Genomic DNA, 14,426 nt, shown 5'->3' on the forward strand with positions numbered 1-14,426 from the left:
CAAAAATTACGCCAAGCAAAATACATAGTAAATTCTTATCAATTCAGCTGATAAAAATATTTTTTCCAAAATTGCACTTTGAAAAATTTACTACCGTACCTATGGAAAATAGTTACTGAGGTAATCCTTTGTTGATTATGTATATTATGCTTTTGTAAATAAACTTAAAATAAATAATGATGATAATACTATAATATTTTGCCACCACCTCAATTACATTTCCGAAATCCTTAAATAACGAGGAATCACTCTTTCTTATAAGTTTATAACCAATAATATATTCTTATTGATGAAATTATTTATCAAATTGACTCTTACCTTCAAAAGTTTCTCCAAAAGCTGTTGCTTCCAATGAAAAATGATAGAAACCAAATGAACAACTGTAGTGAATAGTAGAAAGTGGTTAAATTGATCATCAGTGATTCCCAACACAACATGTTCTTCTGTTGAAAGCGTTTTGTTGCAAAGACAATGGAACATCAAACGTCTTATCATTGTTTTGAATCAGATTACAACAAACCGAGATTAGAATAAAACACTTTTAAACCCCGAAGAGGGTGATAATTTAAGAAGAAACGTGAATGACCCGATCATTTTTTCATGAAACTAATTCTAAAACTGAATGAAATGGTGGGAATGAGCACGTAAAACGTTGAATAATTTGGTTAGGTTTTTTGTACAGTCTTGTTATCAAGTGTGAATTTTGATGGGTAATAAAAGGTTGAAGTAATAAAAATTTGATCAAAGATGATTGATTAGCTGCTTTGATATTGCAGCTGATTTATCAGGTTGGCTATTTGTAACATACATAATATAGGCTATAATGTGTACTTTTATCTTCTATTCAGAGATAAATTGAAATTTTACTATTAAAAAATAGAAAAACTAAAACTGACTCGAATCCAAAGAATAGAATAAAATAAAGAGAAAATTCGACTGAGTCACTGTCGAAGTTGTAGAACCGTTCCATAATAAAAAATAAAAACACACATATATTGTCAAGTTCTACACAATTTGTACCAAATAAAACTGTGTAGAATTTGACAACATAATATGTGTGTTTTTTCATTTTAAAATAAAGAGACCTAAAAAGTAAAAACCTTGTGAACATGGCTAATTAGCAAAACAGTCCTTGGTCATTAATAAACTTTTGCAATACGGTAATAATGACATACACTGTAGACCTTATACAGGACCAAGTATTAATGTATTTCAAACCAAAACAAAGATTATTTGACAAAATAATATGTAGGCTATGTGAAGGTTTCATGTTTTAGTTCAAAAAGCTACTTTACTTTAGTTGGTAAAAACCGACATAACGGTACCTAATTTTAATAATTATTATAGGATTTTAAGTCAGTACTTACAAGAAATATTGTGCTTAAATCTATTATTCCATTGAAATTGATTAATTTATTCAGATACATACAAATGTGAGGTCAATATGATATACATATTAGAGACCAAAAGGTGAAACCGAAAAATTATTCACTTCCGACACCTCAAGATAAGAATTTATTTTTTTATTTTATAGAAAGAATAAGATTTAAAAATTAAAATATTTGTTGTTGATTATATATTTTTGTAATTGACTATTTTTGTAAAATAACTAAATAAATAAAAAGCACAACAATTTATCGTCGCCCACAAGCATGAGTATTAGTGTAGTACGGTAATTGTCTCATCTCTTTTTAGACAACTTTTTTAAAACTATATACATACACGTTATTTATTATTTAGTAAAAAAGTTGTCATCCAAGAGATATCTAATATTTTATTGAGTCGCAGAAGTAGTAAAGTTAGATAGGTACCATATTTGACTATTTACTAATTATTTTTAACATTGTGAAAATATCAATATTACCAGAAACCATAACTGTCTGAGTTGTGTAATCTCCTGCTTTCAATCCATCATGCTTTACAAGCTATCAACTGTCAGCATTGGTTCAATTTCAAGCTTTTTTGATATGTTTTATGGGGAACTCCGATAGTTTGACGTAAATCCCACTACATACATCTCACATTATGCTCTCAATCATCTCTCAAGCATCAAGCTTTAGTTTATTCTTTTTCTGGTCGTTGAAAATGACTAATATCTAATAGCAGATTACAGTAAACGACACATCATTACAAGTGATGTAAGCCAGATATTCCTTCTGAGAATGACCGATTCAAGTCACTCTTATTTAGAGAAAGATAGAGGGAGAGAGAGTGCGAGAGAGTGAGCGTGCGATTGACTGACAGAGAGAGAGAGAGTGTGAGAGTGAGGGCCAAAAGAGGTGTGTTGGAGGAATAGGAGGGGTATTTGTGAAGCCCAACTGCAACTTACATTACGATATTGGCTTGGTTTGAAACATATACATATATATATGTATAGGCCTATAGTGATATTTCACTTCAAACTGTCAGCTTACCTAAATCAGTAACATCAATATTTCGATGCTGAATGTTTGATGCTGAATTTGCCCATAGTTCAACATATTTAGAATCATATTATAAAGTAAAAATATTTAAATTTAGGCTACTCATTAACTTTCTCCGTTAGGACTACTCTTCAATAGAAGTAATAAAAATAGAAATTTTACTTCATGTTCGGCTTTTGATATCCGAAACATGTTGTGAATAAACAATTTTTAAAAGGGTAGTTTGATTTTTATTTCTATTCAAATCTTCTCCTTTGCCGAAAACCATTTCCTATTTTAGATGAGCGACTTGTACATGCCGTAAATTATTTGATTGCACTACATAAAAATATAGTAGCCTGACTGGTACATTTCTTTTTGTATCCACTAGGTATTGATAAACATTATAGTATAGTTCTATAACTATACTATATACGGTAGGTACCATTATTATTAAATAGTATAGTTCTATAACTATGTAGGTTATATTTTATTTTTTTATTTTTTCTCTGTCATGTAACCCATATCAGATGCATTTATTAAACTTGAAAACATCATTTACAATATGGAAAAAAGTCCTTTACATACTTGGATTAATTTCCTTAAACTATTGTGCAGCATCCCACTATAGAGTCGATGTGTTGGCCGTTGGGATGCATTTAGTCTTTTTTTTAGAATTTAGACTAAATACATCCCGACACATAGACTGTATGCTATGGGATGCTACAAAATAGTTTAAGGAAATTAATCCAAGTACCGTATCTAAAGGACTTTTCCCATATTGTAAATGCTTTTTTCATGTTTTATAAATACCTCTGACATGGGTTGCATGACAGAGAAAATAAATATATATATATAAATTTATAGTAGCATTCATCTGTTAAGTGATGCTGTAGTATATAATATCTTCCATGTTAAATAAAACAACTTGAAATTGTCACAGGTACCCATCTAATTAAGTTACTAGTGACCCCCTGGGTTGTAGAAATCGCTCATGAACTGTTGATTTCGATAGTACATACATGATTGGATTTAAGCTACTATATGAAAAATAACATACAGTTCGATATAAGCTCAGCCTTGGTTGGGTGGGTGATACGATGATGTCATACAGTGAGATCCACTTCGAACTGTCAGCATTGGTTGAATGAGAGGCTATGGTGATATTTATAAGGAATGCTGACAATTTTTAAATCAATGATTCTTTTAATAGCAGGCACGCAAGCAGTTTATCTTTAGTTATGAGCCCACAGAGGAATGTTAGTTAATATGTCCAGCCGAGGCTCGTGGGAGACTGTCCAGAGACAAACCAGTTCACTTCATATACAGTACAGTAACTATAATATATATGTATAGAGACAATCTGCTATATGACATCATAGGGATTAGTTGATGAAAGTCTGTTTTTAGATTCAACCTTATTTACCTATTCAACCTGTTTACCTTATAAAAATTAATGTTGAATTAGCTGGTTGTATACCACTTAATAAAACTACAAAAGTTGTATAAAATAACTTTATATGTAGTAGGCCTATCGGAGACAAATTATTGCTACACAAGGTGGGCGTTATTCGATTGATCGAATATTATAGTAAACGCTATTTTAAACGGTATCTTTAATCCATGGTAGTATGCATATGATAAGTAAAACATTTTAAAATGGAAGGATGTATGAAGATTGTTCTATTTTGACGTAATACGTGTAGTCACTAAACGTTTCTACTTGAAACGTTTGTCATTTTGATACTTTTGATTATTAAACTAACATTTTAGGATACATTAATACATTTTTGCTGAAATTAAAAAAATTGATCTTCTGTTATAGTGAAGGTGATGCTGTGGAAGATATCTTAATAAAACGACTAGAAATTGTTTCAAACACCAATCAATTTACATTTTAAAAAATCTGGTGTGGTACACTCACACAACTTTCCTTGTTCATTGAACTGTAAGCCCCATTCTTGAACGAGAATAATTTAGGGGAATAACATAATGAAGATTGGCGGCAACATATTTGAAACTACGATCAGACTTCTGTATTTATGTGTATATAAAATAATTGTTTTCAGAGTACTTTTTCCTTTGTGTAAATATTGTGAAATCGATGATTTTTTCAAAAGTCATCAGAACAGCTGTTCTACAGATGAAATATCTCGACTATGTGTTTTTTTTTATGAACTGCTCTACTTACACCTACCTCATGCACGAGAAGGAGGTTACAAAGTCCATTTCTCAAGGATGTGGTGGACCTCCCACTAGTTTCCCAGACAGGAGACTCATGCCAGTTGATAGAGCTAATAAATAACTTACAGGGTAAGAATTTGAAAAAAAATCGGTCAAGTCATTTTTGAGAAAATAGTGAAAAAACAAGGTTTTTTAGTAATTATCCGCCACTTTTCTCAACAATATTACGGAGCTCCTGCAATTTTCACAGAAATGAGACTCATGTCAGTTGATAGGGCTTATAAATAGCTATCCATGGTATGAATTCTAAGAAAATCGTTTGAGCCGTTTTCGAGAAAACCATGAAAAACATGTTTTTTTAGTAATTATCCGCCATTTTGAATTGAATTTTATTGAATTTCTTATTGTCAGATCCTCATGGTATAAGGACCTTAAGTTTAAAATTTCAAGTCAATCGGTTAATTATGAATGGAGTTATGGTGTTCACAGACATACACACACAGACCAATACCTTAAATTCATGTTTTTGGACTCAGGGGACCTTGAAACGTATAGAAAACTTGAAATTAGGGTACCTTAATTTTTTTGGAAAGCAATACTTTCCTTAGCTATGGTAATAGGGCAAGGAAAGTAAAAATTGATTCACTACTTTCTAGAAGGCCTAAAATATAGATAGGCCTTATAATGATGAAAATTATATCATACTGATGAAAATGGTGTGGTAACCGAAATCAGTGTCTCAATCATTCAATAGATAAACAATTAATTTCACGTATGCACTCGTGAATGTATAAATTGTGCTCTGCGCGATTAAATACACTACAATAAATTTTACGATTTACTATTACAGTGGAATCTCGATAATATAGTATTATTTTCTGAATTTATTTGAAACGTCCATAATATAGTGGAACATTGATATAATACACCCCGATTTAGTGCAGACCTTATAATAGTACATTTTTGAGGGTCGCTTGAGGTGTACTAGATCAAGGTATCCACTGTAGTCGATTTTTTGAATAGGAACGGTTCTTCGACCAACGCTTATTCAATTGTTAGGAAAGAGCAAAACGTTGCAATAGGTTTTTTATCTGTTATGAGGTGGAATACAGGAAAAAAATGCTTAACTTTGATGCAGAAATTTTTTTGGTGAGGGTTTTTCTTAAAATAACTAACAATTATATTTCTAGTGATCTTAATATATGATTTTTCACATGTCAGGATTTATTTAAATAGGTGGTATAGCCCATTTACCACCATGCATGAGCTGCCGGTCAATAAAGGTAGCACCCTACATAGAAAGTACACCTAAAGAGACACAATAGAACCTTACAAACACAGCATAACCACACTGATCTCACTTGTTAATCTTTTGTGCTGCAAAGGGCACATCGGCGATATGTCGTCTTTCAAGCTTATAGTACCACGTTAGCCCAAAGGTTTTTCTCTATATTAGTTTTTTTTTTCTAGTGTATACCTCAAATTTCAAACTGTATCCGTTTTGTGCATCCAGATTTTTTAGCCCCTTTTTATAGACTTGTCCTTAATGTATTGCTTGAGGAAACCTATGAACTTTATCATTGCCTCATCAACAGCCATTACTTTGCCAGGATGATAAGCTTTTTTGAATGTCTCAGACAATAAGTTCAAAAATGGTCTTACTTACAATTTATCAGCAAATCCTCTTTGTGGTATCACTGCATCATTATTCAGATGGATATTACTAAGAAGCCATCCAAGTCTATTTACCGTCATCAAGCGCAATAATGAAGATACGAATTCGTAAAAAGGCATTTTTAATGTCATCAATATTTCATACATTTGTTTACAAAAATACAAAAAATACAAGTATTCTTATAGTTTGGTTCTTGCTGTAAATAGAATCATATATGAAATTTTCAATTTCTTAATTCTTTCCTTACATTTGTTTACAATAATAGTCTTATAGCTTATGTCAGTCCAATAGTCTAAATCTAAATAATTAGAAGTATAGGTCTAATGAGACAACATAAACGTTAAATAACAATGAAATGAATAACTTGCAAAAATAAATACTGAATCAAAATTCTAATACTGATTAGAACAAAATCAGAAAGTATCGAAAGCACAAGGTATAGTGAATCTCATTTTAAACTGTAGCATTGCTTTTGAATAATACTTAAGCTTAAAGTGAACCTCACTACAATATAAATTCATTACATCACATTGTTAACAAATAAAGTCGAACATAAAATAATACAAAAGATATAAGTCTTAATACGAGAAAAAAATTAGCATTTTAGTACAAGATTAGAGTTTGTTATGCAATAAGTACATGGTTCCAATGGCAAATACAATACAAAATATATTTTACGGAATATAGAATGTAATTCACTCCATTACTCTAAGAGGATCTTTTTATCCTCATTATCCTAGATTCAAACAAAAAATTTATCAGTGTTCAACAATTTTCCATGATCAATTTTACAGTTCAATTTAAACATAAAGTAGGCTACATTTATTTGAAAAGCAAGTTTAAAACTTCAGTACAGCTAGAGTATAAAAGCATTTTGTTTTTATAAAAAAATACAAATTGAAAAATGAAGTCGAGTATTTGAAATGTAAAAAATATAAAATGATTATTACTATGACTTGGTGCATAAGTCACACTCATTCACATCCTGAAGAGTAACAAAAACCAATAATATTACAAAATAGTACAAAAATTACCCAATTTCAGTCATAATTGTAGGCTAACAATTATTGTTACTCGAAAAATTCAATTTGAACTTCTCGTAATATGTCGAATACAAAATATAGTTGGATACAATTTCAAAATAAGTCTAAAAAACATAATATTATAGAGCAATATAATATAGTGCAACATGTTCTTCATCATATCATGTGACAACTTAATCAATAATAGTTGAAAAGCTTGCACTCTTTCTCAATTCGCCGTTGCACAAAATATTAGCAAATTCTAACCTGAATTAGAGATGTACCTAACTTGAATATTGTACCGTACAATATAAACAGTCATTTAATCTGAATTATACAACACATAGCTTCACCTATCATCAATACTATAATGAGATTCACCAAACTGTCAGTATTCCTCATAAATAACAACAATGATTCCCATTCGAACAATGCTGAACGTTTCAAGTGAATCTCACTACAGAATATAGAAAGGTTAAATTTCTAGGTAAACAGAATAAGTCTGTATCTCTAAATACTAATCAACACCAGTCTCGAACACAACGTAGACTACTCAATCAATTACCGTAATTAATAAATTATTGATTATTTAATTTAATCAAACAAGGCTAGCAGGCGAAGTGAGAACCTCATTCAGGAATTCCGAAGTATTATGAATAGAATTGTCAGTTGTATCCGTATCAGATGGATGGAAAGCCTGGAATCTCTGTCGTAAAACTTTTGAGAGAATGTCGGAAGGATCGAGAACTTTGGGAGTTTTCTCAGGATTACAGCCGCCTGGTGACCTGGAAAAATAAAAAAATAATATATAGGAAAATGCTATAAATTAATAATAGCATATAAATTTATAGAGAATTACCTAATTTATTACCCAAATACTACTAAATTTTTCACAAATATTGTATCGATTTTCAAAGTTTATTCAAGTCGTCATACGTTGTTGTCTCATCACAGCGAACTGGACAATTTTTGAGTTTAGGTATTTGTATCTCCAATTTTTGTTTTTTTCTTCGCTGTTCTAATTGAGGTTACATTATTTTTCTATCATTATAATTTAAAATTTTCTAGTGGTTTATTTATTGTTATTGGTTGTTTATTTTATGTTAAAAGTCTGTCGCTGATGATGAACATGATGTGTATGTGAATGATAAACATGCATGTTCTACCGTTATTGGCCAGCCTTAGCTAATTGAGCTTTGATTGATAAATTATAGATTAATGACTTTTAATTACACTTTACAATAAAAGTCATTACCATATAAATATTGCGTAGGCAATAAAAATTGCGTAGATTTTAAAACATAGTTTTTTCATGCATTTCAGTAAATTGGATTTTGCCAACTGATGAACAAAGATGCAGCATAAATTTTGAATGTTACTTACTATTATAGGAACTTTTCGAATTAATATTTATTCAGAATACTTCTTAAAAAATTGGGAAGGCATAGTCATTGTGGTGGGTCAATACCTCTTAAAGGTATTTGATATCAACAAGGAAGGCTTGCATGACGGTTGCGCTATTTGGCAAAACGGATGTTTGCATTTACTATAGTGCGATTCCCATTATAAAGTAATCACCTTATTTATATAAGTTTGCCATCCTTGTCTGTCATTAGACAAAACGGGTAGCTTTATCCTTTTCCAACTCCGCACCAGTAAAATTCTTGGTAATAGAAGTTTACACCGTTGCCAAATCATTTGTACAAATATAATGAACTACCAAAACATTTCATCTCGATTATGAAAATTGATTACCTATTAAATCATGAGAAATAGCTATTTATATATTAAGAGCGTAATGCGCGACTTTATCGCTCGCGCAAAACAGTTATCACACGACGCAAAGCGGAGCGTGATAATTTTGCAAGAGCGATAAAGAAGCATTACGCGCGAATTACATACAAAATTTTTTCTACAACTGCCCAAACCTGTTAATTACTTATATCGGCGGAGTTACAATTACCGACTTTTTAGGTTAAGATCTGACCTTTTGGCGAGCTGCTTACCATCAGCTGATTGGCGAGCGTAAAGAAACTCTTCTGCGCATGCGCGAATGATTTGCGAGCGTGAAGAAAATTTACTGCGCATGCGCGGATGGTTAGCGAGCGAAAATGTAGATTCTCCTCAGAAATAAGCTGTTTTACGAGGAGAATTGAGTATGTAAATTCTTTTTTTACGCGCAGTTGTAGAAAAAAAAAATTTATGGCAATTAAAATACACCGTAATTGATTATAATTTACAAGAATCGGCAAGCAATATTATATCAGATGATGGTTTCATTATTTCATCCAATATTTGATTGCATGTTAGTGTTGGAATGACAAAATAGTGTATTTCTTTACATTTATCGGGATGATTTGAATCATAGCTGTCTAGTGTAGTAGTTGCAAATATCAACTTTTCAATTTTTAGATAAGTGGTTGGATTGGAAATACGGAACTTGGCAACTTTGTCGTCCTATCATTTCCACTGACTTTATAACGTGAATCTCACTACAGTCTCAACTTGATCGTAGAGGGTGATGCCCAATTTGTTTTGCTGAAGGGAATAATAATTATTACTGAATAAAAAAAAATTACTGTAAAAGGCCTTAGGCCCGATTGCACAAAAGCCGGTTGAATTTTAACCATGATTAATTTCACGAGAGCCAATCAGAGATGGTTTTTTCGAAAAAAAGGCATTTCTGATTGCCGTGAAATTGATCACAATTAAAATTCAACCGGCTTTTGTGCAACCGGCAATATGAGAGCTGCAATTACCTCTTGACATGCCTCAAAGTGGGTCTCTCAGTTGACAGCTGATGAAGCACATCTCCCAACATGGCGGCCGGCGTCTTCTTATCATCTTGCGCTGCTGTTTCCATCTCGGTGCACTCTCTGGCTACCCGTCGGAGTTTTCCTCTGGCCAGGTTCACCGGAGTGGTGTCCAAAGCTGGTGGCGGAGGTAGCGGGGGAGGGGTGGGTGGACGTTCAGAGGGGACCGAATGGGTATTTTCAGGAGGGGCTGAAGGGGTATTTACAGGCGAGGGGGTGAGAAGCGGCTGATTGCCTAACCACACACTCACCATACTGCCGTAATCTAAAAAAAAACAGACATTGATGATATTTTTTAACCAAAGATTAATAAGGTGTTTATAACAGATCAATGTCGATAGAATATCAAAGAATGTATGATTGTACTATCTATTCCACTTTATTTAGTAGCTGAGACTGGTTTAAAGTATTTTAGTTTATTATTTCAGCATTATTGGACTATATTTTCAGATGATTTAAGCGGTCCCTAGACGGTCAATATTATTGTACAATAAAGGTAGTACCTACATAATAATCACATCGGGCCACAGTGTCTATGACGTGTTTATCTAGTAGTATGGCCTAATGTTATAAATATGTGCTGATATTTAACAATAATATTGAGTGTCTAGTGTCCTATATAGATAGCATTATTTATTGAATACGTTTTGATATTGTTTGACTTTTCCATAATATTGAAAACACTAATTGTATTGTCCATTTAACTTCATTTAGCAAATTCATTTTGTCTGTGACAGATGATTTTTTAGAAGCCTTCTGATCCAACAGTACACCTGAATCATATTTCGTATTTACAACTTATCAAATTATGCGATCATAGCTTGATTTGACCATGAATTAATTTAAGCTTTCATTAAATATGAGGACCTCTAGGCACTACCTCCGTAAACAAAGCCATAATGCATTCTGTTGACGTCAGCACAGGTAAGGGCTCCTACACCAATAAAAAATTGTTGATTTATGCTGATCTATATAAGCTAATGTTTTTATTGGTGTAGGAGCCCTACCTGTGCTGACATCACCAGAAACCACTATGGCTTTGTTTACGGAGGTAGTGCCTTGGGCCCTCATATTTAATGAAAGTTTAACCTAAGCTTAAATTAATTCATGGTCAAATCAAGCTATGATCACATTCATTATTATGTGTTACATTTAGATCCTGAAATGTGATAGTTGTAAATATGAAATATGATTCTGGTGTACTGTTGGAGCAGAAGGATCTGAAAAATCATCTGTCACAGACAAAATAAAGTTGAATGGACTATACAGACTTTACCATCAATCACCTGTCATGCATTATGGCTTTGTTTACGGAGGTAGTGCCCAAGGGCTTGAGACGCCATCTACACTAAACGTTAAACAAGGATTACATATAGGTATTGTCGCATTTATTATGATGTTTTACATTCCGAGTATGAACCAACAGCTGTTCCACATCCTTTGAACTGAGATGAACTTAAACGGTAAACAGGAAACATTCACAAATAAAATATTTTTTCTTCAATATTCTTCAAGAAAAATTAGTTGTACTTTGTAAACACATCAATTGAATGTATAAAACGAGTAAGAACTTTATTTTTACTACTTGAACTTGAATGAAAAGGACTTTAGTAGAATATTAATTAGTAGATATTCTAACTTAACTAGAACTTGAAAAAATACTGACCTGACGTAGGCATTGTTTCGAGTATTTGCGCCACCTGGTGCTTCAAGTCTGTCAACTCTTTTTCCAAATTACGTATTTTCAAACGATGGTTCTCTGGTGTACTGCTCATAATTTGAGGCGTTAGTCCTTGCAGCTGGGCGAAAGACCTTGGACAAAATCATTAATCAACATTGTAAATAATTTATTTCTCAATGAGTATTTCTCTATTTCTCAACTCAATACAGAAAGATACATAGTATGTGCAAATTTAATGATTTAATTCATCAATTAATTTTACTTTGATAGGTCAGCCAACTCTATTAATCTCATAACTCAATAATCAAGTTTTTCTGAATAATGACTGAAAAAAAATTAATTGTCAACCACTGTTTACTGTAATTATTTCAATACATATTTTTCTATACATAACACACGTACATAATCTATCGCTCAATCCGGCTCGATTATTTCATGTCGTTTAATTAAAAATAATAAGGATAAAGAGATTTCATTTTAAATCTTCTTGGAAAAAATTTAGTAGACTCTGATTCAAAGGATCAATAGTCTTATCTATATAGTGTAAATTATTTTTCCGTTTTTCTTGACAGTATTAGGGCCGGTTTCTAGGACATCTAGGACACTTATTAAATCTATATTGTATAATTGTCAAAGCAAGGTCAAAGTTGAATTAATAGCTGTTATTAAAGTTGAAAAAGAGAAATATATTGAATGTGTGATAGTTACAAGCAAAGAGATGATTGCTCCTTATGCATCTCAGGCAGGTAATCGTCCTCATAGAACGAGCCATATTGGGTGGCATCGAATAGAATGGAGTCAGAAGGGATGTTGATGTAAACCCTTGGCGCCGGTGGAAGGGGAAGCCAGCTGCCAATCCTTCGCACAAGGCTACGTGATCGTCCCTTCGGATGAGTTAAATAACAAAAACTCTGAAACAATTTTTGAAATACCTATGGTTAAAACTCGGAATACAATTTACACTATAAACAGAGATATTGTGGCATTTTGCAAAGTGGAATAGAAGCGATATTGTCAATGCCAAATATTTTATTCAAGCCAAACTCAAGTTTCAATGCACTAAGGCATCACAATGGATGGCTTAAATACTCATCACCTTCACTCAAACAAATTATGTGGCATTGACAATATCGCTTTTATTTCACCTTACTCTTAATGCTTTTAAAACTCTCAAGAGGTAGAAACTCTATGGAAAAACTATGAATACGTTTATAAAATATGGACTATTGAGTTTAAAAACGTCAAAATCTCATGCGCTATCAATGTTTAATGTAATTTGTAATTGTAAATCACTACAGTTTTTCACATGAACTGTTCTTCTGTTATATCTTCAAAAAGAACTAAGAAGTGAGACAATTCAGTTGGCCAAAAAATCTATAGGCTAATCTAAATGTTAAAAATTTGTACACAATGTGATAAATAAATAAATAATGGTTCAAAAAGTGTGTATTGGAAATTTGAAGTTGATTAATGAGAGCAATCAAAAGCAATAGTCAAAATATACATAGCCACAAACGTTCGACATGCATAGCCAAAAACGTTTAACTAGAGCCTATAGTAAAGTGTAGGAGCTTGCTACAATTATTGTTCATTTGCAAAGAGCAACAATTGATATTGATTGAGCCATCAAAAGTTTAAATATGATTAATTAACTACGGAAACAGAGTTGAATTTGAAAAATGGACTTTTTACTTGTGTAATCTTCACCAGCAGCCAAGGCTGCGGGAATCGGTTTTTCATCTTCTCTTTAGTAGGGGCGTTCAATCTTTATTTAAAGTCTCCTGTAGGTGTGTTCCTCCAAAAATTCATTTAAACGGTAGTAAGGTCTCATGCTCAGGCATCGTTTCAGGTAAAAAGCTTTAGTATTTTGAATAGTTTTTAGGCCTGTTGGCAGCTAGTTATAATCCAGTATAAATTGGAGACCTCCTGTATTCCTGATGTTCAGTTCTATGTTGTGTTTATTCCTAGTGTTGCAACTGTGTTGATATTATGATCTGAGTAGGTATTTAAATTGGTATCTCCATCTGCATGAAATCAGAGCAAACAATAGTCACAAGAGCGGTCTCTTTGTCAGATATATTCAGCATTTTCTGATTATGTAGAATTTTTGTGACGGTTTCTTACAAGGCATCCAAGAAAGCTACACTAAATAAAAACAAAGCGTAATCATGCTTCAATAAAAAGTGGAACGAATAGTTTCTTTACAAGAAAAATATTATTCATTAGTGTGAAATTGTCAGTTTTTAGCTCAATTCGTTATTTATATAATATATTTTTATTTTATGATTATTACAACTATGTTTTATAACTATCCGGTTAAATTATTTTGAGGTTAGTTTATCATAAACTTACTTGGCCAATGAATTCTACTGCTCCTCTCAGCAAGCCTAAAAGTCTATAATGATAGTCTCCAGTTTCCATTCTACTTTACGGAATGATCATAGTTCATGAATTAATAAGTAATTAATATAAAACAATAATAATAACAAAGTAAAAAAGTTGTTTGAGACACGCTGACGAAACGACGCAAGGCGCAAGACGCCAAATCTGTTTACTAGCGCAGGCGCATTACAATGCCATGTTTTTTAAGAGAAAATGTCTTGTTTTGTCAATTAATTACTAGAAGCTCTCAATTATTTAGAAACAATG

The 14,426-nt window shown here is 32.2% G+C and overlaps 2 protein-coding genes across 5 annotated transcripts in view; both read right to left on the bottom strand.

Moving 5' to 3' along the window:
• Positions 1-723, bottom strand: part of LOC111056661 (inverted formin-2) — a 63,264-nt gene extending 62,541 nt beyond the window's left edge. The window contains exon 1 of one of the 4 annotated variants that reach the window (XM_039431087.1): positions 319-723. In XM_039431087.1, coding sequence (XP_039287021.1) covers positions 319-495 — 177 coding nt within the window. In that variant the 5' untranslated portion in view covers positions 496-723. The remainder of the gene's footprint in view (positions 1-318) is intronic. The other 3 variants (XM_039431089.1, XM_039431088.1, XM_039431090.1) reach the window with 3 other exon arrangements.
• Positions 724-6,365: 5,642 nt separating this feature from the next.
• LOC111056656 (mitochondrial fission regulator 2) lies at positions 6,366-14,328 on the bottom strand. Its single transcript, XM_039431096.1, has 5 exons — positions 14,130-14,328; positions 12,486-12,688; positions 11,763-11,908; positions 10,043-10,361; positions 6,366-8,068 (listed from the first exon to the last, which is right to left on the bottom strand). Exons 1-5 carry the CDS (start codon positions 14,196-14,198, stop codon positions 7,882-7,884), a joined length of 924 nt encoding a protein of 307 aa, XP_039287030.1. The 5' UTR covers positions 14,199-14,328; the 3' UTR covers positions 6,366-7,881.
• Positions 14,329-14,426: the final 98 nt, after the last annotated feature.

This window comes from Nilaparvata lugens, chromosome 6 (assembly GCF_014356525.2).
Source record: "Nilaparvata lugens isolate BPH chromosome 6, ASM1435652v1, whole genome shotgun sequence".
Lineage (NCBI taxonomy): Eukaryota > Metazoa > Arthropoda > Insecta > Hemiptera > Delphacidae > Nilaparvata > Nilaparvata lugens.

Excerpts from the sequence above, each read along its gene's own strand:
- LOC111056656 (XM_039431096.1), bottom strand. The coding sequence starts at position 14,198 with ATGGAAACTGGAGACTATCATTATAGACTTTTAGGCTTGCTGAGAGGA. Across the intron at positions 10,362-11,762 it reads CGAAACAATGCCTACGTCAG|ATTACGGCAGTATGGTGAGT; the intron begins GTCAGTATTTTT and ends GTTTTTTTTTAG. Across the intron at positions 8,069-10,042 it reads ACTTTGAGGCATGTCAAGAG|GTCACCAGGCGGCTGTAATC; the intron begins GTAATTGCAGCT and ends TTATTTTTCCAG.